The sequence below is a fragment of the Streptopelia decaocto genome (assembly GCF_964273445.1).
Source record: "Streptopelia decaocto genome assembly, chromosome: 1".
NCBI lineage: Eukaryota > Metazoa > Chordata > Aves > Columbiformes > Columbidae > Streptopelia > Streptopelia decaocto.
The window spans coordinates 1,626,184-1,654,175 of record NC_138663.1 but is presented as its reverse complement, the minus strand read 5'-3'; the positions used below and the strand labels follow the sequence as shown (position 1 = coordinate 1,654,175).

The 27,992-nt window shown below is 52.3% G+C and overlaps 1 protein-coding gene across 4 annotated transcripts; it reads right to left on the bottom strand.

The window, feature by feature from the left end:
- Positions 1 to 35: 35 nt before the first annotated feature.
- STRIP2 (striatin interacting protein 2) lies at positions 36 to 27,717 on the bottom strand. 4 transcript variants are annotated; one of them, XM_082075037.1, is made up of 21 exons: positions 27,572 to 27,717; positions 26,137 to 26,206; positions 24,619 to 24,693; positions 24,406 to 24,540; positions 24,122 to 24,242; positions 22,854 to 22,922; positions 22,049 to 22,155; positions 21,804 to 21,931; positions 20,952 to 21,140; positions 19,557 to 19,780; positions 17,837 to 17,902; positions 17,130 to 17,193; positions 15,623 to 15,694; positions 15,266 to 15,340; positions 14,140 to 14,237; positions 13,484 to 13,610; positions 11,734 to 11,834; positions 8,320 to 8,386; positions 5,514 to 5,618; positions 4,285 to 4,489; positions 36 to 1,530 (listed from the first exon to the last, which is right to left on the bottom strand). In XM_082075037.1, exons 1-21 carry the CDS (start codon positions 27,698 to 27,700, stop codon positions 1,280 to 1,282), a joined length of 2,478 nt encoding a protein of 825 aa, XP_081931163.1. In that variant the 5' UTR covers positions 27,701 to 27,717; the 3' UTR covers positions 36 to 1,279. The 4 variants fall into 4 exon arrangements, with proteins under 4 accessions (XP_081931163.1, XP_081931164.1, XP_081931166.1 ...); XM_082075038.1 differs by having other exon boundaries at positions 21,048 to 21,140; XM_082075039.1 differs by lacking the exon at positions 36 to 1,530 and adding an exon at positions 2,603 to 3,149.
- Positions 27,718 to 27,992: the final 275 nt, after the last annotated feature.

Sequence of the window (27,992 nt, the reverse complement as noted above, 5' to 3'; positions counted from 1 at the left end):
TAAGGCGCAGGACTGAAGTAAATGAACGTGCTTTAAAAGTCGCTCCGGTTTATTTTGCTCAGAAGCACATTGAGAAAGGTGAGCGGGTTTACCGACGCTGTTTCTTTGAAGAACGCCTTTGGCAAACCACGTGAAGGAAACGTTCTGGGTTCAATTCCACAGCAAGAAGCACAAATCCTGTCATAACACATACGTGCGCTCTTATCTCTCGTGTGCTTGATTTATCGATAACAGCACGGCCGAAGTGCTCGCCTGCACTATATTATTAATAACATGCTGCTTTGCCAAAAGCCTAATACACTATTCATCCTGCAAGCCACGGCCCACAGCGTCTGCTTTTTCCTCATATGGTGGCATCAAATTACTACCCAAAGCACTTTTCCCCCCTTCTTTAAGACTTGACACCAACATTCCCCCAAATAACCAAAAATCTGTGTAAAAGTCGCTTAATGTGGCATTTACTGTCTCCTCCAGGCTTAGGAGGGCTGAAGGGCACTGAAGAAACCTAACGCTGCAGTAATTATCCTTCTGAAACAACCAGGTGAAGAAAAACATGGCAATCAACCTCTTCTACAGCTGTAAAGACCACACAGCGTACCCATCATTTTAATCTGATATAAATGGTGAGTGAACGGAGCGGAAAGGGCGACCGTGAAAAGGTTATGGGTTATTATCCTTGGTGAGCGTCTCAACGGGTTGTGTAATCCCAGCAGCGATACCAGGGACAAGAGGTAACGTCACCTCCTTTGGCCAAGTCAACCGGTCACCTCTGGTTGACAACGTGCCACGTATTTCTTCTTTTCAGCTTCGTTAGGGAAGGGGGGCAGCTTGTTCGTGGCAGGAGGGTGTTGGAAGTGCATCATCAACCAGCCATAATGGAATAAATGGAAACAAATTCAGCGCAGGGCATGTGGGAGAGAGGAAAACCTTGCGAGATGCACTTCCAACAAAATTATACGTGTGAACTGAGCCAAGAGACAGACGTGGGCGCTGAGCTCGACCCGCGCCAGGTACGCTCACTCTTGTCACTGCCGCTTGTGTGACACTGGAACCTGGTCTGTGACCTCCGTTGATACAATCTGGCCTCCAAGAAGTCACAGGGAAGGGGTGACCTCCAAAAAGTTGAATACGCAGGGTTGATATAAAGACATTTGCCCTCCTTGGACCAGTATTTTTCTTCCAGCCATGCTTAAGAACACCCAGATCCCAAGGAATCTTCTGTCTGTAGCACCTTGAGTCTTCATTGCGGCGGGAGCAGCGGCGGGCGAAGGTGTCGCTCTCACTGGTACTGCAGCAGTTCCTCCCAGCGAATGGGCTGGGAAAACACCTCCCGCTCCAGCCAGAGCTCGTAGGAATAGTGGAAATCCTCGGGGAGCTCCAGCCGCTGGCCCAGCACGCTCTGCAGGCAGTTGTCCACCGGCGCGAACTCCGAGTCCTGAGGTCTGTCGTAGCGGCGGCTGTTGAAGGCCTCGATGTTGGCTCTCAGCGTGCATTCCTCAGCCTGGAAATCCCACGGTCTGGCGTCGATATCTGCACGGAAGGAGAAACCAAAGTCACAGAATCACAGAATCACAGAATCGACTGGGTTGGAAAAGCCCTCAGAGTTCATCGAGCCCAACCCTTGGTCCAACTCCAGTCCGTTTACTAGATCAAGGCACTAAGTGCCATGTCCAACCTCAGTTTAAAAGTCTTGTAGGAACAAATCACTCTGGTAAGGTTTGATCTAAAGAAAGGACGAAGATTTTACAGCTGCCACGTGCCTGAATTGACTTTAGCATCAGCCAGTCAATTATTCCGAGTTACTACTCCTAATCAATGTATGCATTTTAATTTAAGGTATTCAAATGAAATACATTAAAATCCCTTGTTACTTAGGCAGGCAAAAAGATTCCTATAGAAATACAATTGTTTCAGCTCTGCAGTGTTTTAAAGACTCTATTATTATCAAGCTCCTGCTTTTTTCTGAAAGTCCCCACTGTTTTACTGAAAATCTCCCTGGATGGCTGAAGCAGAGATTAAGATTTAATGCACGTACCTAAAACCTGGCCAACTTATTACGAGCTACCGAAAAAGTTTTTTTCAAATTTGGACAAATTTAACTATGAATGATGTTGAAAAGCTAATAACTGGCATAACAACCTCGATATTTTAAATATTTGATATTATTTAAACATATAACATCAAAAATATGAGCTGTAAATCCATACAAAACAGTCATTTGCTCCATAATGTTCAGTGAATTCATTGGCCAAGCTCAGCAGCACTCAAGGGAGGGAAAGGTCCGAGCTGGGTATCAATCCAGATACACGAAGATAAAACTAACACACCAGCAAAACCCCAGATCACGTCTCCTGGTGAACTGTCCGGCTCTAAGTGGTGGATTGTGCAGGTGGGGGCGTCATCGTGTTGCTGATTAACTCTTGTTGGGGGAACTGGGACACACACACCAATTTATCCTTCACATTTGGCTTAAAAATTTGGGTTTTACGGCAAAACCTCGCTCCAGGGCAGGTGATGTAGGTAGTTGTCTTGTTTTGGAGCACGTAGTGCTCAAGCTATTTAAGTCACCCAAGCTTTATGCCGTTAGTGCCACAGAAACCCCTCCACTGCCATATTTAATCCCACAGGGAACAGTCAACGTGCCGAGAAAAGCAGGACAGAAATCCCTGTAAACAAAAGGAAAAGCCCAGTCTTGCAGCTCTTTGTTTCTTTGGGGAACTCCACTAGCCCTAAAGTGAAATTTAAAATATCAAGTCTAGCTTTTCGTTCTTCTGAATTAGTGTCACAACTATCAAGAGCGTAGAAGTCTTCAAAAAAATAGATTATATCTTTTACAGATGAAATTAAACACCCTAACATGATTATAATGCCTTTCCCCCTTGTAAAAAGTTAACATTAGGTTTTTACTTCCTGCCCTGTTTTCTTTTGAAACAGGAATGCTACCCAATTTCTCTAATTAATCCTCATTAAAAAGGAGATACACCCTGAGCAAAAATTTAGGACCGTGTTATTAAGGCAAAAAGGTATTTTAATACTTTCTCTTCTTGTCCTAAGCTTGGCAACTGAGCATCCTTACAAGGGAATAAGAGGACGTGGTCTGATGAATCCTGTGGATTCACACATGGGCAACATCAGAAGCTTTGTGACACCTAAAAAAATACAGATTTAGACACGGAAGAGCTATTTAAACAGACTGGAGCATCTCGTCTGGGCTCCAGCTGGTGGGTTCGGAGTATCTGCACTGCTGGGTTGTAACCGCTGTTGTTTCTCAGGTGTGAGCTGTGGAGCCGTCGGTCAGAGTTTCACTCCACGACCACCCTAAACACACACGTGTGGTGCAGATACCAGGACAACCGGGTGGCTTGATGGCAAAAGTGATTTGGGAATGGGAAAGAGCAGCCCTGGGCTTGGTGGAGATGGAGCTGATCCTGATCCAATTATTCCCACCTTTCCTCAGCAATCAGTGACCTTCTCACCCTATACAACTGCCTGAAAGGAGCTTGGAGCCAGGGGGGTCGGGCTCTGCTCCCCAGGAACAAGCGCCAGGAGCAGAGGAAACGGCCTCAAGTTGCGCCAGGGGAGGTTGAGGTTGGATGTGGGGAACAATTTCTTCCCCAAAGGGCTGTGGGGCATTGGAACAGGCTGCCCAGGGCAGTGCTGGAGTCACCATCCCTGGAGGGTTGGACAGACGGACATGAGGTTCTCAGGACAGGGGGCAGGGACAGGGCTGGGTTATGGTTGGACTTGATCTTAAAGATCTTTTCCAACCAAATCGATTCTATGACTCTCTGATCCCTCCTGACGCTGCTGAACAGTGCCATAAAGCTTCAGAAAAAATCCCCAATACTGATCCAAACAAGTTTAAGGGCCAAAAAATGTCACCCCCCCCCGCCGTGTGTGCCACTTTCAGCTCCACATGGAGAGAATCACAGAGTCACAAAATGTCAGGGACTGGAAGGGCCCTGGAAAGCTCATCCAGTGCAATCCCCCCATGGAGCAGGAACACCCAGATGAGGTTACACAGGAAGGTGTCCAGGGGGTTGGAATGTCTGCACAGAAGGAGACTCCACAACCTCCCTGGGCAGCCTGGGCCAGGCTCTGCCACCCTCACCAGGAAGAAGTTTCTTCTCATATTTAAATGGAACCTCCTGTGTTCCAGTTTGCACCCATTGCCCCTTGTCCTATCATTGGTTGTCACCGAGAAGAGCCTGGCTCCATCCTCCTGACACTCCCCCTTTCCACATTGACAAACACTAATGAGGATCCCTCCCCGGCCCCGCTCACCGTTGCCGTAGGCCCAGTCGTCGTTCATGCGGTGCCGCACCTTCTGGTAAATGGCGGACATGGTTTTCATGTTGCTCTTTCTCCACTGGCGCCCCAGGTATTTGGTCTGGATTTTGAGCAGTTTGAGGACGTAGAGCTGCATCATGGCCTGCTTCACCTTCAGAGCTCGCTTCAGGATCGGGGCCGACTTAAACACCACCAGCATCTGCCAAGAAATCAGCGCTAATTAACGCAACGTGTTCAAGTGTTGCGATCGAGGCGGACAAACGACATAGACATACACACAAACAGCAGACTCCATTTATTGCCACAATGCCTTTTTATAATCTTTACCAGCTCAAGTGTCTTTTTGCTGTTGGTTACGGGCATTAATGTATCATTGGCTAATTTTGCTCTCATCAATGTTGCTCTTTGATTCCCTTCTTCCTCACGGGTACACCTTAATATCTTCCAGGTCAATTTCTGTTCCCATACCCTCCATCAGGGAATCCATGGACCCCTCATAGTCCCCCACAATTCCCCCTTTTTATTTTTCAACTAGCCATAGACCTTTCATGGATTTTTCTATTGTACGCTGTACACATTGTAAGATACAAGCGACAAGCATTAATATTACTAATACAACCATCACCAGAACTAGACCATTTTTTATTAAATCCTTAATCCATCCTGTAATACCCCAACCATTCATCTAAACCTCAGTCTTCATAGGTTAATTTCTTGGCCATATCATCTAACCTTCTAATTGCTTTGTGAATTGATTCAGGATATCAGACAAGCTCATGCAACACATCCCGTCGAAATCTTCACAACCACGTCCTTGCGCTGCGATTGCAGGATTTTGAAGCGTAGCATGTCTAATTGAATCAACATCTGCTAAAATGGACAATGCTAAGGAGGTGGCGTTAATCTGTTTTGCTAACCAATATCCTAATTTGTTAAGTTGCTACTGCAACTAAGGGCGAAAAAATGGAGGAAATAAAGACACACAAGTGCAGCTCAGGGCACTAAACCTGGGCCACGTAGGGTGCAAACCCCAAGCAGGTAAACAGGAGCATTCAACGCTTGCTGCACGGGGCTTGGGGATCATAAAAACAAACACTATTTTTAGAAGAAAAAGTATTTCTGCATTTAAGGCTCAATCCATGAAAGGAAAACGGGCAGGTTATAAAGAAGGAGAAGCCCCAGAAGAAATTTTGAGCAGGATGGCAAGACGGGCGTCACCTTACCATTGTCCTCGAGTGCTTCCACTTGGTCAGCTTGTTGAGGATCCTCAGCAGGTTAATGCAGGAGAACAAATTCCTCCAGCAGAACTGGTTGTTGTCTCCGGCTTCCTGCAATGGGGAAAGAAAAGCGTCACCGCCACGGAGAAACCCTTGGGTGGAAAACCTGTATTCTTACTGTCTGCACTGCTCTGACCTCCAATGGAGGGTGAGCAGCGGAGCTGTTGGCGTCGTGCTGCTCAGAATTAACAGATTCTGGGGAAAACCATTCTGCAAACAGCATTTTAATCGGCATTGAGGCTTAGAGGAAGAGCTGAGAGAAATCACATCGTTCTCTCACAGGAAATATTTATTGTGGTAGATTTGTATTCGTTGTTTACAGTCAGCGAGCAAATCACAGCCTGGTGAGCACCACTGCTTAGAAAACAGTTATTTCTTAATTATATTAATTAATTCATAAATTACCACATGCTTAGAGGACATATTACAGACAAATAAAAGGAAATCACGTAACAAAGGAGGATGACAAACAGCAGCATTGGTATCAGGAGGACGAGACTTTTGTGTAACAAAGATCCCCTCTGGCTTAAGTGCAGCTGATATTTTAAATATTAATTAAACATAAGCACCTCCAGCTTGCGTAAATATTGCCCGTGGTGCATTTGAGCAGTAATTCCACCACTACAGTAACTTGCTTTATGTCTGAAGAGCACTGAGCGCAGCAGAAGTGTCCCACAAATAACCCATTAGGGGAGGAGAGTGGAAACAAGTGCTGCTTAATTTATAAACCACTTAGAGGCAGCTCCGGCCTTAACGGCTCCTGGAGAAAACTGTGTTGCACCATCCAGGCTCTGGGCATCCTTGGGGGTCTAATCCAGCTTCAAAACTACATTTACCCAAGAAAATCCCACCTTTGTTCTTAAAACCAAGCACCGAACCTGTAATTTCTGTAAAAATCCCACAGTACGTGTAAGTTTTAGAGACCATAAAGTGTTTCTGATTTATTGAATTGTGGGATTGGGTAAAAGCCACTCGGAGCAAATGCACTTTTCTGGCCGTAGAGGCTGCGCTGGAAGCTCCTGCACACACAGCGCAGATGTCCCCACGATGTCACCGAGATGTCCCCAAGGCTCCCACGGATGCTCTGGGGGTACCAGCTCAGGACCAGCGCTCGTGCAGCTTCATATCAGTGCCCAGTTCTCACCCACTCCCTCTGCACCAAGTAGTTTTTCCAAAAAAATCCCAGTAGAGAAGCCGATACCCATTTCATAGGCAGCTGGATTTCTGTTTGTCACCAACCTGATGTTGTCTCTACAGCTTCAAGCCACAGAGTCTTTCCATCAGATTTATGGAAGGACGGAGCAGGATAAACCGACTTTAATCCTCCTTTTGTCCCCGTCCCCTGTTACCCTCCCCATTCCTATGACATCCTCACACTCATGGGTATCCTCCCAAAGACAAACACACGAGTTTGTTTCTGCATATTTGGTAATTAAATTAGCCTCCTGTGAGGCCAACACGCGTGTCCGCTGGAGGAAAGCGATGAGATGCTGTCATTTAATGCAAACTGGGGACCAGACCCTACTGGGAAGGGGTAATGGGGAACACTTTCCCTAACGTTTTCTGTCTTCTACAGCCACCCAGCTTAGCATGAGCGTAAGGATTAGCAAGAGCCAGCGGAGCGCTCGGCGATGTGTCACTAGATGTCCCCATTGGGCCAGGATGCGGAACCCGGCAGGGCTGGATGGTCACCAGCCTTTGGCAAGTAGCCCATGGACCAGCACCAACCGAGGGCCCGATCCCGGTGATAAGGAGGGGGGTGACAGCCAGGAGCTGTCACCCCGAGCAGGCACCGAAAAGGAGAAATCATCACATCATTTTGGTTGGAAAAGACCCTCAGGATCATCGAGTGCAAGCGTTAACCCACCCCTGTCGCTAAAACCTCATAAACACGTGGGACAGTGGCGGAGGACGGAGCGGGGACACCGGCCACGCGTGACCATCCCACGCCCACCCACACGCACCCCGCAGCGGGTTTTGATATCAAATTGATCTGGTGTAATCAACTCACTGTAGGAATTCGCATCCCAGCGGCACATCGGAAATGCTGTGGGTGCAGAGGCAATAAAACCAGTTTGACCCCTGCCTTGGAGGGATTTGTGAGCAACTTTGGCTTGGGGAAAGCAGGGAAAACTTTTCGCTTTATTTCAGTGATTTCAACCTTTATAAAGCTAAGGAAAATGATATAAAATTAAGATTTTAGTATCCAGGAAACATGAGATCACCTCTGCATCATTAAGGGTCTCCCCTTTAATCCCTCTGTGAACCCCAAAGCTCGTCCCTGCTCTGCGCCCTGAGTCCAACTCACTCTGCATTTGAATTACTGCATTTATCAACCTGCCAGCATTAATGTCTCATCATTAATGTCTGTAAATCCACCCAGCGCTGGCCGGTCTCCAGAATACTCCGGCTCCGCTCCGCAGGGAGTTTGGTTCATTCCTTAATCTACCAGCATCTTACAAACGTGAATGCTCAGAGCAATTTAAACCTGGGAAGCGACAGCCTCTGGGTGAATCCTTTTTAAACGCAGGGTCCCTCGTTGGGAGAAGCAAAAGGGAAAACTCTAAACCCAACTATTTTTATGGGGTGCACAATGATAGTGAGTCAGAATAACCACAGGAGGAATTTTTAAGTCTGGAGGGGGAAAAAAAAGGTCTAATTTTGGGAAGGTTTGGGGTCAGTTTGGGAAAGGTTTCCTCGCCCACTGGCACACAGCAATACCAGTTACAAAGCCCCTTTCTGTGCTGCTTACCAGGCTTTCCGCAGTGAGCTCGGGCAAATCATAGACCGTGCAGTGCGGATAATCCAGGACGGAGATGCTGGGGGAGAAAGGAAAGAAGGGACTTGTTAAGAACCAGCTAAATATTCAAGTAACTTTTAAGATGACCTACGTGATTATGCACGTCGACTCCTCTCGGCTCCGCAGCGCAGCCCGAGCGCATTAGGAAGAGCTCAAAGGGTTTGGGTCCATTAAGACACAACGGATTAGTTATTCATATGCATGTTTTTAAAAAGGGAAAACCAAAAACCAAAACGGATCTTCGGTTAAAACGGAGACAGCTGATTACCAGCAAGACGATTCAAAACTAGGGCATTTCCAAGATGCCCTCCTGGCCTATTACCTGTCTACAAGTAGGCAATCATAATTTTATTAAAGTATCACAGTATCACAGTATGTTTGGGATTGGAAGGGACCTCAAAAGCTCATCCAGTGCAATCCCCCTGCTGGAGCAGGAACGCCCAGGTGAGGTCGCACAGGAACATGTCCAGGCGGGTTTGAATGTCTGCAGAGAAGGAGACTCCACAACCCCCCTGGGCAGCCTGTTCCAGTGTCTGTCACCCTCACTGAGAAGTTTTTTCTCAAATTTAAGTGGAACCTCTTGTGTTCCAGCTTGATCCCATTACCCCTTGTCCTGTCATTGTTTGCCACCGAGAAGAGCCTGGCTCCATCCTCCTGACACTCACCCTTTATATATTTATAAACATTAATAAGGTCACCCCTCAGTCTCCTCTTCTCCAAACTAAAGAGCCCCAGCTCCCTCAGCCTTTCCTCACACGGGAGATGCTCCACTCCCTTAATCATCTTCGTTGCCCTGCGCTGGACCCTCTCCAGCAGTTCCCTGTCCTGCTGGAACTGAGGGGCCCAGAACTGGACACAATATTCCAGATGTGGTCTCACCAGGGCAGAGCAGAGGGGCAGGAGAACCTGTCTCGATCTACTAACCACCCCCCTTGTAATACACCCCAGGTCCCATTGGCTTCCTGGCCACAAGGGCCCAGTGCTGGCTCATGGTCATCCTGTTGTCCACCAGGACCCCCAGGTCCCTTTCCCCTACGCTGCTCTCTAATATGTAATCTCCCAACCTATACTGGAACCTGGGGTTGTTCCTGCCCAGATGCAGGACTCTACACTTGCCCTTGTTAAATTTCATTAGGTTATTCCCCGCCCAACTCTCCAGCCTGTCCAGGTCTCTGTCCAGTGTCACCACTCCTCCCAGCTTAGTGTCATCAGCAAACTTGCTGATAGTCACTCTATTCCCTCGTCTAAATCGTTAATGAATATATTGAATAATACTGGCCCCAGTACTGCCCCCTGAGGCTCTGCACTAGATACTGGCCTCCAACTAGACTCTGCACCATTGACCACCAAAGTGTATATACATATATACATACATACATATATTTATATATATAAAACGTACATATATTGATGCTATCCATGCCCCGAGACCAGCACTGACCTAAACCAAAGCGTGCACCATCACGCAACTTCAGTTCTTGTGTTCCCTCTTACTCGTTATTTTTGTTGTTAAATCCAGCAGCTGAGCAACAAGCTGACTTGTGACCATCCCCGAGCCCAAGATCATCTAGGACAAACACCCAAGGTCAGGACATCCCCTAAAACAGGTGTTTTTAAAGCGTTTGCCCCACAAAGGGCTTGTCTGACCACAAGGACAGATGCTCCTCGCTGGTTCCTACCCATCGTAACCCACAAACTGGAAGCCCATTTGCCACAAGCTGTCGTTGCACCGGCATCACTTCTGATGTTTCCCATTGCAGCATCGCCGGACTGGGGTCTATACGTCTGAATGCAACAAAAATTCTGCAGGGCAGCACCTGATGTTCAACACATCTGAAAAACCAGTGTCAGACTGGGTAGTTAAACCTCCCCAGGTCGGAGCATCCAGCTGCAAAGCTCATTTCAAACCTGCCTGTGAAACCTCCATCGGAAAGCAGAGCTGTGTTCTCCTCGCCTACATTTCCTCCTCACTTATGTGCCTTCAAAGCACAGGAGCAAAAGTGGAAATGTTGATGAGGAAGAGAATTAATATATTACTTTCTGTTTTATTCCATGTGTGCCTTCTCACACCTGCAGGAGGGAGACCAGCCCTCCACGGGGCTCAACAGCAACAAAAAGCATCAAAAAGAGCATCCAAAAGCAACAAAAAGGATCTTTTCATCGCTCCAACAGCAACATCCCCTGCGGTGCCCCCCTCCAAACGGGGAAATGCTACCCAGCCCACCGGGTTGTGAACGAGTTGTGCTCTTTCAGTCCTTACGCCGACGTGTGGTGACCCAGCCGGTCCCCACATGGGCTCAGAACAGGGCTGGTGCCTTTCTCAGAGCAGAACTGAAAGGCTGTGCAAACCCTGAGGGACTCAGGAAAGCTGAATTATAGCTAGAAAAAGCACAAAAGACCTCCAAGACTCTACTCCATCCAAGATCTTGGAAGCTGTGACCCACAGGTGCCTGGTGGCACTGGACCACTTCCCAGGAGTCCACGTAACGATGAAAACAAGCCTGCCAGCAAGGGAGATGGGTGTCTGTGTATTTCAGTAGTCTGGTGAGAGGTTCGGAACCCCCCGTCCAGTTTTCCTCATTAAGCAGAAGGGATTTGCTCCCCTCCAGCTGTTCCTGTAATGGAGAACGTGCCGCCCCAAAGCCACACGTGGGATCAGCGCTTGCTCGGTCCCACCACTCAGGGTTCCTCATCACAGAATCCCAGAATGTCAGGGGTTGAAGGGCCCTGGAAAGCTCATCCAGTGCAATCCCCCCATGGAGCAGGAACACCCAGCTGAGGTTACACAGGAAGGTGTCCAGGGGGTTGGAATGTCTGCACAGAAGGAGACTCCACAACCCCCTGGGCAGCCTGGGCCAGGCTCTGCCACCCTCACCAGGAACAAGTTTCTTCTCATAGTCAAGTGGAACCTCCTGTGTTCCAGTTTGCACCCATTGCCCCTTGTCCTGTCCCTGGTTGTCACCCAGAAGAGCCTGGCTCCATCCTCCTGACACTGCCCCTTTCCATATTGATCCCCAGGAATGAGTCCCCCCTCAGTGTCCTCTTGTCCAGCTCCAGAGCCCCAGCTCCCTCAGCCTTTCCTCACACGGGAGATGCTCCACTCCCTCCAGCATCTTGGTGGCTGCGCTGGACTCTCTCCAGCAGTTCCCTGTCCTGCTGGAACTGAGGGGCCACAACTGGACACAAGATTCCAGGTGTGGTCTCCCCAGGCAGAGCAGAGGGGCAGGAGAACCTCTCTGACCTACTGACCACCCCCTTCTAACCCACCCCAGGTCCCATTGGCTTCCTGGCCACAAGGGCCCAGTGCTGGCTCATGCACAAACCTCCCTGCCCCATCACCTCTCTCTCCCCGAGAAGCGGCCGTACCTGTTTTTGGCAGTGATATAAGACATGATGTTTTGGTTGAAGAACTTCAGGATCAGCGGGATGCAGTTGGCGAACACCAAATGTTGGGACACGTACTCAAACTGAGGAAGAGAAGTGAAATGGGTCAACGTTAGCTGGAACCACCATCTGGGAACAGAAACCCACTTCCAGCCGAAGGCAAAGCGGTCTCGATGGTTTGCTCCGGACCGTCTTCCCCTCGCAGAACTCTGCTGGACAAGGTTTGCATCGTATACAGCAGCTCCCACCAGCTGGACAACTCTATTTCCACAGAGTGGACACACAAACCTTTTAGGAAGAGCTGCACCTAATGCCATTTGAAAAGCACCCAGCTTTTCAAAATAAAACCTGTGGCAAAACAGTGTGTGGGGAAGCGGGAAGGAGGAGATGGAGCTATTACATGAGAAAATACAATAATTCCTATTGCTGTCACACACTAACCCCAGTCCCTTCTCTAATTTTGACTGAAAAATACCTTACCTTAATATATGCTTTTAATTCCTCTCCCCCTCTAAACATTAAATGGTCTGGGTATGTATAGCTGTGTAATACAACAAACCTCTGCTGTTCTTTAAAGAGACAGACACAGATTGCAGCAATATCCTACCCCATCCCATCGCTGTTATTTGTGAGTCCCCACTAGCTGGAACTGAGATGCTCTCACCGCTTCAAAATGCAGCTGCCAGCAACTAATGTGTTATTAATATATAGGATCTGACCCAAGACAATGCTGAACTGCAATAATTTGATGGAGTTTCTCTGTTGCTGTAAGATATACCCAATCTCAACAGAACCGAGACCAAAAAAAGGTATCAAAACCCCCCATGATCTGTGTTGGTGTGCAGGTCTGAAATCAGACATAAAACAGGACTGGGGAAGAAAAGCCCACAGCTGTTTGCAGATTTAACAACAGATTGCAATGGAGGAAGAAACGAGAGGAGCCGTTCTGGGGGTGAAGGGACATGGGGGGACCCAGAGCAAACGTGGGCTTGTAAAAATGGGGGGGTTTGTTTCATTTTATCCCATCCAATAAATGGATTTATATTTATGCTCAAATAAATACCAGTGGGCTGCATAACACAGATGGATTTGTAGCGTGCTGAAACCTTTAAAAGAAATAAAAAATGACAAAGCGCTAATTGCTGGACTTGCAGAACGAGTGGAGAACTGGGCCCAGGCCACAGCTCAAATCAGTCCCTGTGGTTTTTAACCAGGGAAAACCTCACGTGCGGCCGGTTCGATTGGTGCCACGCAGATGAAACGAGAAGCCGGATTGCATCTAGGAGCCAGATCTTCAGGCTCTGCTGAAACTGGAGCCCCAAGAACTCGAGCCGGCGGAGGGACCGAGGACTGGTTGACCTCGAGAGGTCGTACCCAGCACTATTTCTGGCCACTGGAGAGGAGACAGAGCTAAAGAGGATCTTTCCTCACCCCCTTTTACCAGCGGAGGCTCGTGCTGCTTCCTAAATTTTAACCTGATCAGCCACAGCACGAATTTTTCCAGAAACCTGAAAACTCTTCCCACGTGAGTGGAAACGATCCTGATGAAATACGGTCAGAGATACACTGCAGGTGGGTTATCCCTGCCCAAATCCTGGCCTGGAGCTATGGAAAAGCAATCTGCCCCTCCTCGTGGAACCCCTTCCTGGAGATGTCTTTTAGGAGAGGGTCTATCAGGACACCCCGGCTTCAGGACCAGCTTGGCGATGGTCAACCTGTTCTCTACGCTCACCTGGTAGATGTGGTTCAGCTTGAAGTGCTTGAGGAGCAGCAGCAGAGAAGCCGAGATGCTCTTCACGATGATCTCCTTGTGTCTGTTCACGTCGATCCCCAGTTTCATGCTCTGGAGGACGGTGACGCTGGGTTGGAGGGAAAGAAGGTGGGGATGGGAGCAAGGGGGACTAAGGGACTCTTGGGTTCTTATTCATCTGGACAGGCTCTGCAGAAACAGGGACTTTCGCTCCCCTCTGGGACTCCCATTTCCATCCCCTCCTGTTTGGTGACACCAAAGTGCATTAAAAAAGGGGAAAAAAACAGCTGGTTGCCCTCCACCAGCAGTCCTGGGGGAGCGTTATGAAGGACACCTGCCATATATTCATGTTTCTTTATGATTTGTATCAATTAACATGATTTTATGATTTGTATCACTTAGCCAGCAGAGCACAGTGGCCACTGACTGCGCTCAAATTGTTCCACTCCTGAAAATCCAGCATCACATCCTTGGTTTCACCGCTCTACCCTGGTGGCAACAGTAGCTTGCACCTCTCCAAAGAGATTTCCCCAAATCTGGAGCCCGCCGAACCTACCGGCAAACCCCAACCCTCCTGCTCGGTCCAAGACTTTGTGGCAAAGCTGGGATGGCTGGCGGCCACCTCCTCAAGGACTTACGGCATCTCTTCGGGCAACACGTCCGCCAGGATGTTGATGGAGTCGGTCTTGGCTTTGGAGGTGGGCGCTGCAGCAAGGAGGATCTTCAGCAAAGCGATCTGCAGGGGAGGCCGGGTGTGATGGGATGCTCCCAGGAGGGACATCCCTTCCTTCTCCTTCACTTGCTGAAACTGGACAACTTTAAGCCAACTCTATAGGGTTTCACCAGCCCAAGCTCTGCTCACCATGATGGATTGACTATGCCAAGGCTCAGCCTCTGCTTTTATACCATGGACAGACAGGCCACGTGTGGGGAATGGTTTGGGTTGGAAGGGACCTTAAAGATCACCCAGTTCCAATCCCCTGCCATGGACAGGGACACCTTCCACTAGACCAGGTTGCTCAAAGCCTCGCCCAACCTGGCAACGCAGCTCAATCTCACGGGAAGGCTGCAAGGGATGTCCTGCAAGGAAGGTCGTAACCTACAGTCTCTCCACCGTTTCAACAGCTGTTGAGATCACAGCCAGGTGGACAGAGACCTGAAGGTGTTATCACCTTGTTTGCCGAGCTACGTAAAGCACGATGATGGTTTAGTTTGGTTCCTGGCCCAGCAAGTTGTCACGCTTGGAGATCAGCATGATATCATAGCAGAAAGTTAATCGTGGCAAGAAGGACAAAGGCTCAAGGGAGCAGAGAAGACCACAGGTTGCTTCCTGAGGTCAGAAGTGAAGGTTCCTGTGTCAGTGTGCAACAGCTTGTTGGTAAAAACAGTAGCTCACACAGCTCAAGAGACAACATGGGACCATCCCCAAGTGGTTCCCCTTGCTGTCCGGAGGGCAGGAGCCAGTTTTGAGCTCCCACCAATGTACAGGACTTTGTTCTTTGTTCTCAAATCCTCCACACACGTCTTGTTTTCCAACCACTGACCTGTCTCCAACCATTTGACCGTGTCCCTGGGTATCTACACTCCTTGATCCTCTGAATCCCTCCTCTTGGACTGTGCTTTCCACCCAACTCTGCTCTGGATTCCCACCAAAAATCTCACCATTCAAGCCCTGAACACACCCCAGCAGCCCCACGCAGCTCACGAATCGGCAACCTTCCCCACTCAAAAGCTCTTCTTTATCTTTAAGAAACGGGGACTTACCATATACTGGGGGAGATTGTACAACATTGCTCGATACAAGACCTCACAAGGGGTTTCTTGGACTTCCTCTTCCCCCTAGCACAGAGAAACATTAGAAATAAGGCAAAAAAATAAGTATTTCCAGTCCACACACTTGAGATGGGTCAGTCACCCCACCAAACCCAGCCTGAGGACTTAATGATGGGCACAGCCGCATGGAAGCGCCAGGTCGTTCTCCACTGATCAAGATATGGACTTCTAGAAAAAAACAGAGCATCCAAGGTGTGTCCTAAGGGTCACGGAGAGTGTTAAGGTTTCTATAACACCTTGGAAATCTTCTACACATCCATCTGGTGATGGGGTGCAGCTACTTCTTACCAGAGACATGGGACACTTCTCCAGCTCCTCCTCGTTCTTGATCTGGACGTCTGAGATGGAAACGTACTTGTGCTGCCAAAATACACAGACACAGGCGGAGCAATATCACAAACGAAGGACGAAACACAGTCAGCCATGACAACAGTCGCTGATTCCGGTAGTGTTTGAGTGAGGTGTACAGGACACAGCAGGTACATGGAGAACTCATCTTTGTGTGGGACATCCCTCTGCCCCTGAAGTTCCTCACACATCATGCTTTTGATTATAACCACCTACTCCTAGGAGCACTCTGTAAGTAAATGGAGAGGGACGATCGCCTCCAAAAGGCAATCCAGACCTCAGATAGGCTCAGTTTTCCATTTTTCCCCCCCAATTCCTGCAAGAAGCTCCAGAAGGTTTTCCTGTGACAACTAACAAGAAGGGACCCTCTTACTCTCTCCAGTAACTGTTTCACCTGGAGGTCAGACATGAGGATCCCACACCTGGGGTGCATATCCAGCCCCTCTCGAGCTGTTCAGACCTTGGCTGGATGTATCAGATTGACTTCTCAGGACAGAGACAGCAAGAGCTCAGACTGAAGGGGCTGCTGCACAACAGCTGAAGAGGCACAGAAGACTAAAACTCACGTGAAACATTTACTGTGGGCTGGGAACTTACACCCGAGGAGCTTCAAACTTGTATAAAAGCTGTATCACACAGTTTATGTGTATGAGACGATGCTCTACAATCCCCCCATGGCCCTGGTGATCTTGGCCAAAGATTTCCATGCTTCCACAAGATGCCCGTGGCTCCAGTCCCACCCCAGAGTGTCTGCTGGGTACCAGGGAGCAAACCCAGCAAGGGCTGAGGTTGGACAAGCTGCCTGCTGCCCAAAGGCTTTCTGGGCTGCTTCATCCACCCAAGATGGTGGAATCACAGAATCGACTGGGTTGGAAAAGCCCTCAGAGATCATCCAGTCCAACCCTTGGTCCAACTCCAGCCCATTGACTAGATCACGGCACTAAGTGCCACGTCCAATCTCAGTTTAAAAACCTCCAGGGCCGGTGAGTCCAGCACCTCCCTGGGCAGCCATTCCAATCCTGACCACTCTCTCTGCACAGAATTGCTTTCTCATCTCCAGCCTCAGTTTCCCCTGGCAGAGCTGAAGCCCACGGCCCCTTGTCCTATTGCTGATGCCTGGGAGAAGAGCCCAATCCCCACCTGGCTAGAACTGCCCTTCAGGTAGTTCTAGAGAGTGCTGAGCTCAGCTCTGAGCCTCCTCTTCTCCAGACTAAACAAGCCCAGCTCCCTCAGCCTCTCCCCATAGGGCTTGTGTTCAAGTCCCTTCCCCAGCCTTGTTGCTCTTCTCTGGACCCGCTCCAGCACTTCAATCTCTTTCCTGAGCTGAGGGGCCCAGAACTGACCACAATACTCCAGGGGTGGCCTCCCCAATGCAGAGCACAGGGGAAGGGTCACTGCCCTTGTCCTGCTGACCACGCTGGTTTGGATACAGGAGACACCATCTTACCTGCTTCAGTGTCTTCACGCTCTCATGGATGGGCCGGGGCAGCCCTATCAGGGTTTCGGTGTCTCTGTGGGCGATGAAAGACGGTAAGTACGAGGCTGGGAAGAAGATGCGGTTTAACACTTCCACGCTATACAGAGGGAGCCTGTAGTTTACTGAATCTGCAGAACGCACCCCATTTGGGTCACGAATTGGGAGGTGTTGGCGTGACCCACCCTCTCCCCAGCAAAACCTGCACAAGGGAGGTGTGAAACCAGGGTGAAAAACGGGTGAAATCAGGTGTCTGTGTGGAGCCAGCGTGAGCCCAGCACCGCGTCCAAAAATGAACATGCCCCGTGCCAGGATGACTCTGCACCCGCAGCTTGATTTATTCACAAACTGGGTCATTTGCTGTGGATACCAGATTGTTCCAACTCCCTCCCACCCCAGACCAGTCTCTGGCTTGAGCCAGGGGTCACTTATTCTGGGCTAGGCCTGATTTTTAATAGAATGAGGTCCTTGGAGACCAGAATCTCCAAGAATATGTTTTTGTAACGCCGAGTGCACTGCTGGAGCCCCAGCAAAATGCAGCGCTGCGCCGCATCGTCCCAAGCACGCCTTAGGCTGGTTTAGTTGAGAAAGCCTAAGGTCTGTGACAGCTCCCACTAGTTAAACTGCACCGGTGGGAGCGATGAGCCAGGCTTTGCTGGACCCGCACACATAACACTCACTGTCCCAGCGTGAAGCCGATGAATTTGTTCCTGCTCGCTTCCAGGAAATGCTCGATGTCTTTCTGCCTGATGGAGCAGCAGAGAAACAAAAACAAGGAGAAGGTTGGAAAATAGACACAGAGCAGCTCACAACGTACATCGCTCAGAAAGGACAGCAGCAAGAACCTTTGAGCTTTTGAGGGTTGATTTCTAGAGGTCTTAATAGCAGTTGGCCCATTGGTTGGGAGCAACGTGAACTGACACCATCTGTATTTGCTGTGCAGCTCCATGGGAGTGTGCGAATAAATAGAGAGGAGTTCCCAACCACCAGCACCTTTTTATCCACCTTCTGCGCTCCCAGCATATGCAGCTTCAACAGCATCTGCTCGCTTGGAGCGAACAAATGTCGTCTCTGCAGTCTGGCGGAGCGCGTGCTGCTCCGAGAGCGCAAAGCTGGCGCCTTGTCCACCTTGCGCGTCTTTCATGAGAACTGCTCAGGGACTCAGCACGACGAGTAGGACGTGAACCGTGGGCCAGGGCAGAAAGAAACCCAGCTGGATTTCCAGGCGCCAGCCAAGAAAAACCAGCATGGTTTGATTTTGAAGCTGAGAGCGTTAGGTTATGCGGAGTACGACAACACCGCGTGCGTGGAGGCACACGTGGGAAAGCGCTTCTTGCCGTGTCCCTGGGAGGAGTGTTCTGTGTAGACACGCTTAACCCTGTCACTGCTCCATCATCGAAAAGATGTACTTGCTCCTCTGATTTAACGATACTGGATTAAATCCAGAATCAATTTGGCTGGAAGAGACCCTCAGGATGATTGAGTCCAACCATAACCCAACTCTAGCTCTAAACCATGTCCTGAGAACCTCATGTCCGTCTGTCCAGCCCTCCAGGGATGGTGACTCCAGCACTGCCCTGGGCAGCCTGTTCCAATGCCCCACAGCCCTTTGGGGAAGAAATTGTTCCCCACATCCAACCTCAACCTCCCCTGGCGCAACTTGAGGCCGTTTCCTCTGCTCCTGGCGCTTGTTCCTGGGGAGCAGAGCCCGACCCCCCTGGCTCCAAGCTCCTTTCAGGCAGTTCAGAGATCAGAAGGTCTCCCCTCAGCTCCTGTTCTCCAGCTGAACCCCCCAGGTCCCTCAGCCGCTCCCATCACACTTGTGCTCCATCAGATGTGTTCAGATCAACAGCAAAAACACCCTTCACAAGGATTAGAGGGAAGGGGACAGAGGATTTCACCCTATTTTCCTAATCCTTCCCCTATGCCACATGTAGCAGAACTGCTTTTAAGAAGGGAAGGCACCAACTTCTTCATCCTCAGATGGTTTGCTCCCATTTCTCGCCTTGGAGCAAGGCCATTCAGGAAGGCTTCATCTGGCAACACACGAATCCCACCCGAAAAGCAAGCGGCAATGTCACTAACCAGCTCCCAGGATGATTAGTCTGGGACCCTTCCCCACCGGTGCCGGCTGGGAACGCCGACCCTGCTCCCACCAGCACCGGCCTCCTTCCCAGTACAGCCCGGGATGTCCAAATTGGGATTGGTTTGTAAAGCCTGGGGAAGGGCTCAGCTAAACCCAGTCCAGGAAGGACCAATCAAAACCAAAAAAAGAAGTGGAGCCACTTCAATTCAACTGGCCAGAGGCCACCAAACTTGCCACAGAGTGACGTTCAACCTGCAATGAGCTCCAGGGGAGGCAGGACTGGGGAGGATGGCGATGAAACCAGGTGGATTTACCTGACTTTGGGGGCCCAGGGGAGCCCTTTGGGGAACGACACCCTTTCGATAGGCGGGCGCTGAGCAGGAACGGTGGGGATAATTGCGTCCCGCTCCATCAGGTCCAGTTCCCCCTCGATCCCGCTGTCCACGTCATCGTTCTCCTCTTCGTCAACTCCTGCTTCGTCATTCTTGAAGGGGTCTCTCTCGTTGTAGATATCCAAGCTGTCTTGCTTCACCAGGGGCTGCAGCAGAAGGAGAAATTCAAGTCACTCCACAGATTTCATTTCCCTCCCAGCTGCTGGGACCAGACCTCTCCCTCCTGGAAAGATCAAGCTCCCAGATGTTCCCCAGGTGAGGATTTCCCTCCTAGCTGTTGCCACCAAAGTCTGGGCAAGGAACAACCTTGCTGCTGTAGGAGGTATGACCCCATTTTCCACCTTAACTTCTGGAGCTACCATCCAAGATCTCCTTCCTAGCAAAAGAGGCATTTTCATCCTCTGATCGTAACATAACAACTCCAAGAGGACAAACTTGCTGTGAGCAGTTTGCTCCTTATCAGCCCTTGGCCACAGGGTCAGGATGTCCTTTCACTTCTTCACTATCAAATGTGTCGTGGGCCTGATTTGCCGCAACTGAAACTGGGGGATGGAAAACTGGCCATGACCTGTCAATGTGCACTCACAGCCCAGAAATCCAACCATATCCTGGGCTGTGTCACCAGCCCCATGGGCAGCAGGTTTGGGGGATCCTGCCCCTCTGCCCCGCTCTGGTGAGACCCCCCCGCAGTGCTGGTCCAGCTCTGGGTCCTCAGCACAGGACACACATGGACCTGCTGGAGAGGGGCCAGAGCAGCCCCAGGAATGATCCGAGGCTGGAACAGCTCTGCTGGGGACAGGTGAGAGAGTTGGGGTGTTCAGCTGGAGAACAGAAGCTCCAGGAGACCTTAGTGCGGCCTTTCTGTACTAAAAGGGGCCCATAAGAAAGATGGGGACAGAGTGTTTAGAAGCGCCTGTTACGATAGGACAAGGGGTGATGGTTTTAAACTAAAGGAGGGAGATTCAGGCCAGACATGAGGAAGAAATTGTCGGCCCTGAGGGTGGTGAGAGCCTGGCCCAGGTTGGCCAGAGAGGTGGTGGCTGAACCATCCCTGGAGACATCCCAGGCCAGGCTGGACGGGGCTCTGAGCAACCTGAGCTGGTGAAGATGTCCCTGCTCATGGCAGGGGGGGAACTGGGGGAGCTGGGAAGGTCCCTTAACCCAAACTGTTCTATGATTCTATGAAACTGGAAAACACACGAGCACTTGTGGGGAAGGGAAACACACTCCCGAGCACAAGCTGCCTCCTTGAATGGACAATGGTCCCCATTGGAAAAGCGTCTGGGCCACGTGCTGGGAGGATGAACCCGCTCTTACCCTGCGGCTGCGGTGCCCACGCTTCTGCTGCTGCTGCTGCTCCACCAGCTCGATGGAGCAGGCGGGCGGCGAGGCGGCGCGCATGCTGCGCATCACCTGGATGCTGTTCTCCGGCAGCGGCGGCAGCCCCAGCTCCTCGCGCCTCCGCACCTTCATGGCCTGCAGGGCTTCGAACCCGCCCAGCGTGAACTAGGGACCAACGAGAGGGGTGAGACAGCGGGGAGCGGACACCCCCCCGGACCCCGCGGTTCTTTGGGCTTTCAGGGCCGTCAGGATAAAGAAACCACGTCATGGCTTCATTCATCCGATTTCTTCCCCACCCCGTGTCCTCTGCGCGGCTCAGCCCACGCTCACAGAGTCACACAATGTCAGGGGGTGGAGGGACCTGGAAAGCTCATCCAGTGCAACCCCCCCATGGAGCAGGAACACCCAGATGAGGTTACACAGGAAGGTGTCCAGGCGGGTTGGAATGTCTGCACAGAAGGAGACTCCACAACCCCCTGGGCAGCCTGGGCCAGGCTCTGCCACCCTCACCCCCAACAAGTTGCTTCTCCTCTTTCAGTGGAACCTCCTGTGTTCCAGTTTGCACCCATTGCCCCTTGTCCTGTCACTGGTTGTCACTAAGAGCCTGGCTCCATCCTCCTGACACTCCCCCTTTCCATATTGATCCCCAGGAATGACGTTAACCCCATTAACCCTCACCCCAGAAGAAGCTCTTCACCTTGTGTCAGCCTCCTGCATCATCCTAAATAACCTTGTTATGGTTGGACTGAATGGTGGGGAATGTCCCGGCTGCATCAGCACTGTTCCCAGAATGACCGGTTTCTGGAAAAAGGGAAGGTTTTCACCCACCAGAAGCACCTTCCAGAGCAGGAGCAGGACCTTCTTCATGGGGAAGTGTGGAGCGTGGCCGCTGCAGAACTTGGTCACCATCGTGAAGAGCAGAAGAGCAAACGGCTCGTCAGTGTGCACAGGGAAACCTGGTGGAGACAGGGACCAAGAGGGGGTTCAGAGCAGCTCCCCCATCCCCAGGGTCTCCCCGCGGGTCCAGCACAACGAAGGGACCTCGTTAGGGCACAATGAACATTGTGGCTCACTCAGCTCCATCCTGAAGGTCTCCCGGTAGGTTTTCCACTCGGGGGGATCCTCCTCCTGCTCCACACGGATGTTCTCCACCAGCAGGTACATCACGCTGAGCAGCACCCTGCGGGGACAGCGTGGCAGGGAGGTGACACTGCCAGGCGGGGGCCACGTTGTCCCCAGCGGTTGTCCCACAGCTTCCGCCCAATGTGTTAGTGTCCTGGTGTCTTAGTCTCAGCTAAAGTCTCCTTGCTGAAAGCCAGATACATGTTTTGGCAGACACAGCAATGGAACGCGGGGTCGCTGGGCTGATAAGGACGGACGCACATCCCGCGAGAGGAGCAACGAGCACTGAACTGAAACTGACCAACTGAGTATTCCATCCCATTCCCGTGATACTTCATACAAAAGTGGGAGATCACGAGGATCTTGTCCCTTTTCCTTATGGCGACATTAGCAGAGGACCTTGCAAGTCACCCCTGCGAACTGAGGCCAGTGACAGACTGAATCCAGCTCCGCTTGGCTGCAGAGTCCAGTCCAGGACTTCGGGTGCTGGCTCTGCAGTTGCTGAGATTTTCAAGATTGGCTTTGTATATTTTGTATTATTTTCTCTATTTTATCAGTAGCATTAGTTAAACATTTTTAATGTTTCCAACTCTCTTCTCTCTGTCCTTTTTTCCCTCCCGATCACCTGTGCTTAGTGGGAACGGGGCAGAGGGAGGGGCTGAAGGGGGGAAAGAGGGGGTTAACAATACATCTGCCCCGGTTTTATTGTCACCCCGCAATCAAACCTCGACATTTAGGGAGGAAGAGAGGAGGTACCTGAGCTCGGTGCTGTCGGCCAGCGAGATGGCCGGCTTCCTCAGCGCGCTGCTGCAGGCCTGGCTGTTGCTGCGGGCAAGGGGCACGCTCAGCGCGGCCACTGGCCACGGCTGCTGCTCGCCCGGCCCAGCCCGCGGCTGCAGCGCTGGGAACGCCGGCCGGCGTCGCCCTGCTCCTCGGGGGGGAGGAGGAGGAGGGAGGAAGAGGAGAGCGAGAAGGGTGGGGAGAAGGTGGAGAAGAGGAGGGTGAGGAGGATGGAGGAAGAGAATGATGAGGATGGGGAAAAGAAGATGAAGAAGAGGAGGGTGAGGAAGGTGAGGAGGATGGAAGAAGAGAATGAGGAAGATGGGGAAAAGAAGACGAAGAAGAGGAGGGTGAGGAAAGGGGAGGAGGATGGAAGAAGAGAATGAGGAAGATGGGGAGAAAGAGAATGAAGGTGAATAGGATAGGGAGAAAGGAGCTGAAAAGGATGAGGGTGAGGAGGATGTGGAGAAAGAAGATGAAGAAGAGGAGGGTGAGGAGGATGGAAGAAGAGAATGATGAGGATGGGGGGGAGAAAGAAGAAGGAGGAAGGTGAGGAGGATGGGGAGAAAGAAGGTGAAGAAGAGGAAGGTGAGGAAGAGTGAGTGGGACATAAGAAGAGAGTGAGGAGGATGGGGAGAAAGAAGAAGGAGGAGGGTAAAGAAGGCGAGGAGGATGTAATAAAAGAGTGAGGAGGATGGGGATTAAAAAAAGATGAAGAAGAGGAGGGTGAGTAGGATGTAAGAAGAGAGTGAGGATGGCGAGAAAGAGGATGAGGGCGAGTAGGATGTGGAGAAAGAAGATGAAGAAGAGGAAGGTGAGGAGGATGGAAGAAAGAATGAAGACAATGGGGATAAAGAAGAGGAGGGTGAGGAGGATGGAACAAGAGAATGAAGAGGAAGAAGAAGAAGAGGGCGAGGAAGGTGAGAAGGATGGAAGAAGAGAATGAGGAGGATTGGGGGGAGAAAGAAGGAGGAGGAAGGTGAGGAGGATGAGGAGAAAGAAGGTGAAGAAGAGTAGGGTGAGGAAGGGTGAGTGGGACATAAGAACAGAGTGAGGAGGATGGGGAGAAATAAGATGAAGAAGAGGAGAGTGAGGAGGACGCGAAAAGATGGCGAGGAAGATGGGGAGAAAGAAGATGAAGGAGAGTAAGGAGGATGGGGAGAAAGAAGATGAAGAAGAGGAGGGTGAGGAGAAAGAATAAGAGGAAGAGGACAAGGAGGGTGAGGGGTGTGGGGGCCTCTCACTCGATCTCCATGTTGAGGAGCTCCAGGAAGGCGGTGAAGGTTCCCAGGCGGTACAGGAGGAAGCTGTTGTGCCGAGACCAGTGCAGGACATCGCCGTCGTTATCACAGTCTCCAAAGACACCTGGAGAGGCCCGAAGGGAGGATTCGGTTTGGGGAGAGCTGCCTCTGAACCCCTGGAGCACACGGGGCCATCGGGGAAGGAGCTTCTCTGCGCAGACCCCAAGAGAAAGCTTCTCCAAACCCTGAGATGAAGCCACATCCAGATGTGGTGATGTGGTCCTTACCCTGGGCCAGGTAGAGGATGGCCCGTGCTACTCGGAGCCGCTTGTCCCTGTTGACCACGTCCAGCGCGTCCAGCAGGCGCATCACGTAGGCTTTGTGCTGAGCCCCGTCCAGCTCCAGCCACCGCCTGCCCTGCGCTGCAAAGGGGACACGACAGCCAGCCGGTGCCTCCCCGGGTCCCGCGCTCACCTGGGGGCTGAGCCCAGAGCTGGTACCTTGAGCGTGAAAATCCTCCTCGAAGCATCTCCTGTTGGTGCTGAGCTCGGGCTCCTCGGTGTAGCTGTACAGCTCTGGTGGAGAAAGGGATTACAGAATTATAGAACGGGGTCAGCAGGGACCCTGGGGGAGGTTTCACCCCCCTCGGAGAATCACTTTGGTTGGAAAAGACCCTCAGGATCATGGAGTCCAACCATAACCCACCCCAGCACTGCCCCGTGTCCTGAGAACCTCATGTCCGTCTGTCCAGCCCTCCAGGGATGGTGACTCCAGCCCTGCCCTGGGCAGCCTGTTCCAATGCCCCACAGCCCTTTGGGGAAGAAATTGTTCCCCACATCCAACCTCAACCTCCCCTGGCGCAACTTGAGGCCAAATTCCTCATGGGGCTCTGAAACATCCCTGCACCCCCAAGGAGACACCCCCAGAGATCTCAACTCAGCCCTGAGCTCTTCTGGAGCTCCAAGTGGCATCTTGGAACCACCTAGTGCTGCCAAATTCATCATTTGTCGCTGCTCCCCAGGAACAAGCGCCAGGAGCAGAGGAAACGGCCTCAAGTTGCGCCAGGGGAGGTTGAGGTTGGATGTGGGAACAATTTCCTCCCCAAAGGGCTGTGGGGCATTGGAACAGGCTGCCCAGGGCAGTGCTGGAGTCACCATCCCTGGAGGGCTGGACAGACGGACATGAGGTTCTCAGGACACGGGGCAGTGCTGGGGTGGGTTATGGTTGGACTCCAAGATCTCGAGGGTCTTTTCCACCCAAACCAATTCTGATTCTCACCCTGTGCCCAGGCTGGGCTGCTCTCACCTCCTGCCCACAGCGACGGTGCTTGAGCTGTATTTGCAATTCCATAGCTTTTTTTTCTTTTAGGGGGTAATTTTGTGTCCCATTTAACGCAGTTTGCAAAGGGAGGGACGGCGGGAGCCCCGGGTGAGACCTGCACTGATTTCACCCCCAGCAGCTCGGATATCTTGGGACTTGAAACAGGGGCTGGACGTGGAGGGACACAACGTTGTGCCTGTGCCTATATAATCCCCACAAGTCCTACGGTGCTGAGCAGCCCCATGGGGGCCCGAATTGGTCCTGCAAGGGAAGGGGAAGGCTCCCTCGAAGCCAAAATGTGCTTTATCCAGGCCAGCTGAGCCACAAACAGCTAAAAGTAACCCTTTTGGGGCACTCAGGACCGCGAAGAAGCGGCCAGAGTTGGGAGATATGGGACAAGGACTCGAGCCATCGTGACACCCACAATAACGGGTGACACCCACAATAACGGGTGACACCCACAATAACGGGTGACACCTCCCAGGCCGGGCTGTGACACGTCACCCGTCCCCGCGCGGCCCTTCTGCTCATTCCCAGAGAGCGAGTGGCTCTCTATTAATAAATCCCTCTTGCTCTATTACGGCGAGGATGATACCACTCGATATCCATCCCCCGACTCCCAAAGGGATCTTTGGTTTTGTTTTTCCGCCCCAACGGACACGTATAAATAGCAACACGTCGCCCAACCTCCGCCTCACCCGCTAACTCGGCGCCGTGGCCGTCGGCGTCGCCGTATTCGAACTCCAGGTTGGGACAATCCACCGAGCCCTGCGGAGAGCGGGTTGGGGTCACGGGGGGCTGGCGTGTCCCCCAGTCTTGTGTTAAACTCCTCCAGGGTGATCTCGACACGGGTCTGCAGGGACATCCGCACGATGCTGCTTTAAACGGTGCAAATTTGGGAAGCGAGGGTAAAACCAGCGTTTCTCGAGTCCCCAGGAAAGCAGCAGCAGGACTCAAAGCGCCAGGGAATATTTGATGTATTTTGAAGCCGCACATACGCTTCAAAACAAACTCTGGGGCTGGTTTGAAGCAAAAGCACCCGGGAGGATGCAAAACCCCCCTGTGCTCGGTCCCTGCATCCCAGATCCAGCTGGTTTAGTGGCCGCGCTTCGCTTTTTGAAGCCCATAGGGCTGTGGTTCTCCCCCCTCCTCCCCTGTGGATGAGGAACTGGAGCATGAAACTCCTCCGGAGGATGATGCTGGAGCGGCCAGACGAGACCCATGGCCGGCATCGCGCCGCCGGGCCCCGGGGAGGCAACAGCGAACGGATCATCAACCAAACTCACATCGTTTCTCATCCCGAGTCCCAGCATCTCTTCTCGGCAGCCGGGCTGGAACCCACGCGCATCGTCGCAATTAATGTTGATGAGCCCAGAGGACGCGCAGCCCTGGGCTCAGCCCCAAGCGCTTGTTTCTCCCCCAGTTTCCGCAGCGGTTGGGGAGCTCAAGCCCGGCAGGAATTCGGCGAAGCGCGTGCGGCGTTAATCCGCTTGGCCAGGCCGAGCGGCTGCTCTCGGGGCCAGACCCCAAATTCATGGGTAGGGCTCGGGGGGGGAACCGTCTCGCAGCAAAGAGGGACCTATTTTGGGTCAGCTCCCTGGGGACCTGCAGCTCCTTCCCACCCGGTGCTCATGGGGGGGGGGGTCCCTTTTTGGCGGCCGGGGACATCAGTCCCAGACAGATCCTGGTGACCTGAGCCCGGTCCTGCTTCCCCCGCCCGGTACCCACAAATTTGGTGGGTGCACGGAGGCAGAGCAGCAGCAGCAACACGGCCAGTGGGGGTTTAGTGGTTTTTTGGGCGGGAGGGGTGAAGGGCGGCAGAGGGGACTGCGGCCCCAGCCCCTGGTGAGCGGGGTGAGTGGGTGGCTGGAGGATGTGGGTGATCCCAATTGGGACCCCAAAATCCTGCTGCCAGCTCTCGGGGAGGGGGTGTCAGCGCCGGGGGGAAGTTTCCCGGGGAACCCCCCTCCAGGTTGGGCACCCGCAGGACCCCACAAACCCCCAGGGCAGCGGGGGCACCCCCAGGACCGGGACCCTCCCCAACCCCCGGGGCAGGGACCCCGCACCCCACGTAGGGTCCCCCTCCCGACCCCGAGCAGCGGCCACAGGGAGCGCCCGGGGGGTGTCACTGACCTCGGACTCCTTCCGCTGGCTCCTGAACAGCTCCCGGCTCTTGGGCTGGGGCTGCGGGGGACCCTGCGGCTGGGGCTGGCCCGGCCGAGCCCGGCCCGGGGCCGGGGCCGCTCCGCCCGCCGCCTCCATGCGCTGCCCGCTCCGCGGCGCCACCGAACACGTGTGGGCCGGACACCGCGCCCCGCCCCCGGACACGCCCCCGCCGCGCCCATTGGCCAGCTGCTCAGAGGGGCGGAGCTGGAGGACACGCCCCCACTCTGCTATTGGGCCAGAGGGGCCTCGGGGTGGGGAGGGGGGACCCCGGGGGGTGATGGGGAGCGGGGTCTCCAGTAATGGGGTGCAGGGAGGGGGTTTGGGTAACTCAGGGGTGATGGGGACGGGGGGACACCCTGCGATAAAGGGGTGCAGGGAGGGGCTTTGG

Excerpts from the sequence above, each read along its gene's own strand:
- STRIP2 (XM_082075037.1), bottom strand. The coding sequence starts at position 27,700 with ATGGAGGCGGCGGGCGGAGCGGCCCCGGCCCCGGGCCGGGCTCGGCCG. Across the intron at positions 15,695-17,129 it reads GCGTGAAGACACTGAAGCAG|CACAAGTACGTTTCCATCTC; the intron begins GTAAGATGGTGT and ends GTATTTTGGCAG. Across the intron at positions 8,387-11,733 it reads TATATCACTGCCAAAAACAG|CATCTCCGTCCTGGATTATC; the intron begins GTACGGCCGCTT and ends TTTCTCCCCCAG.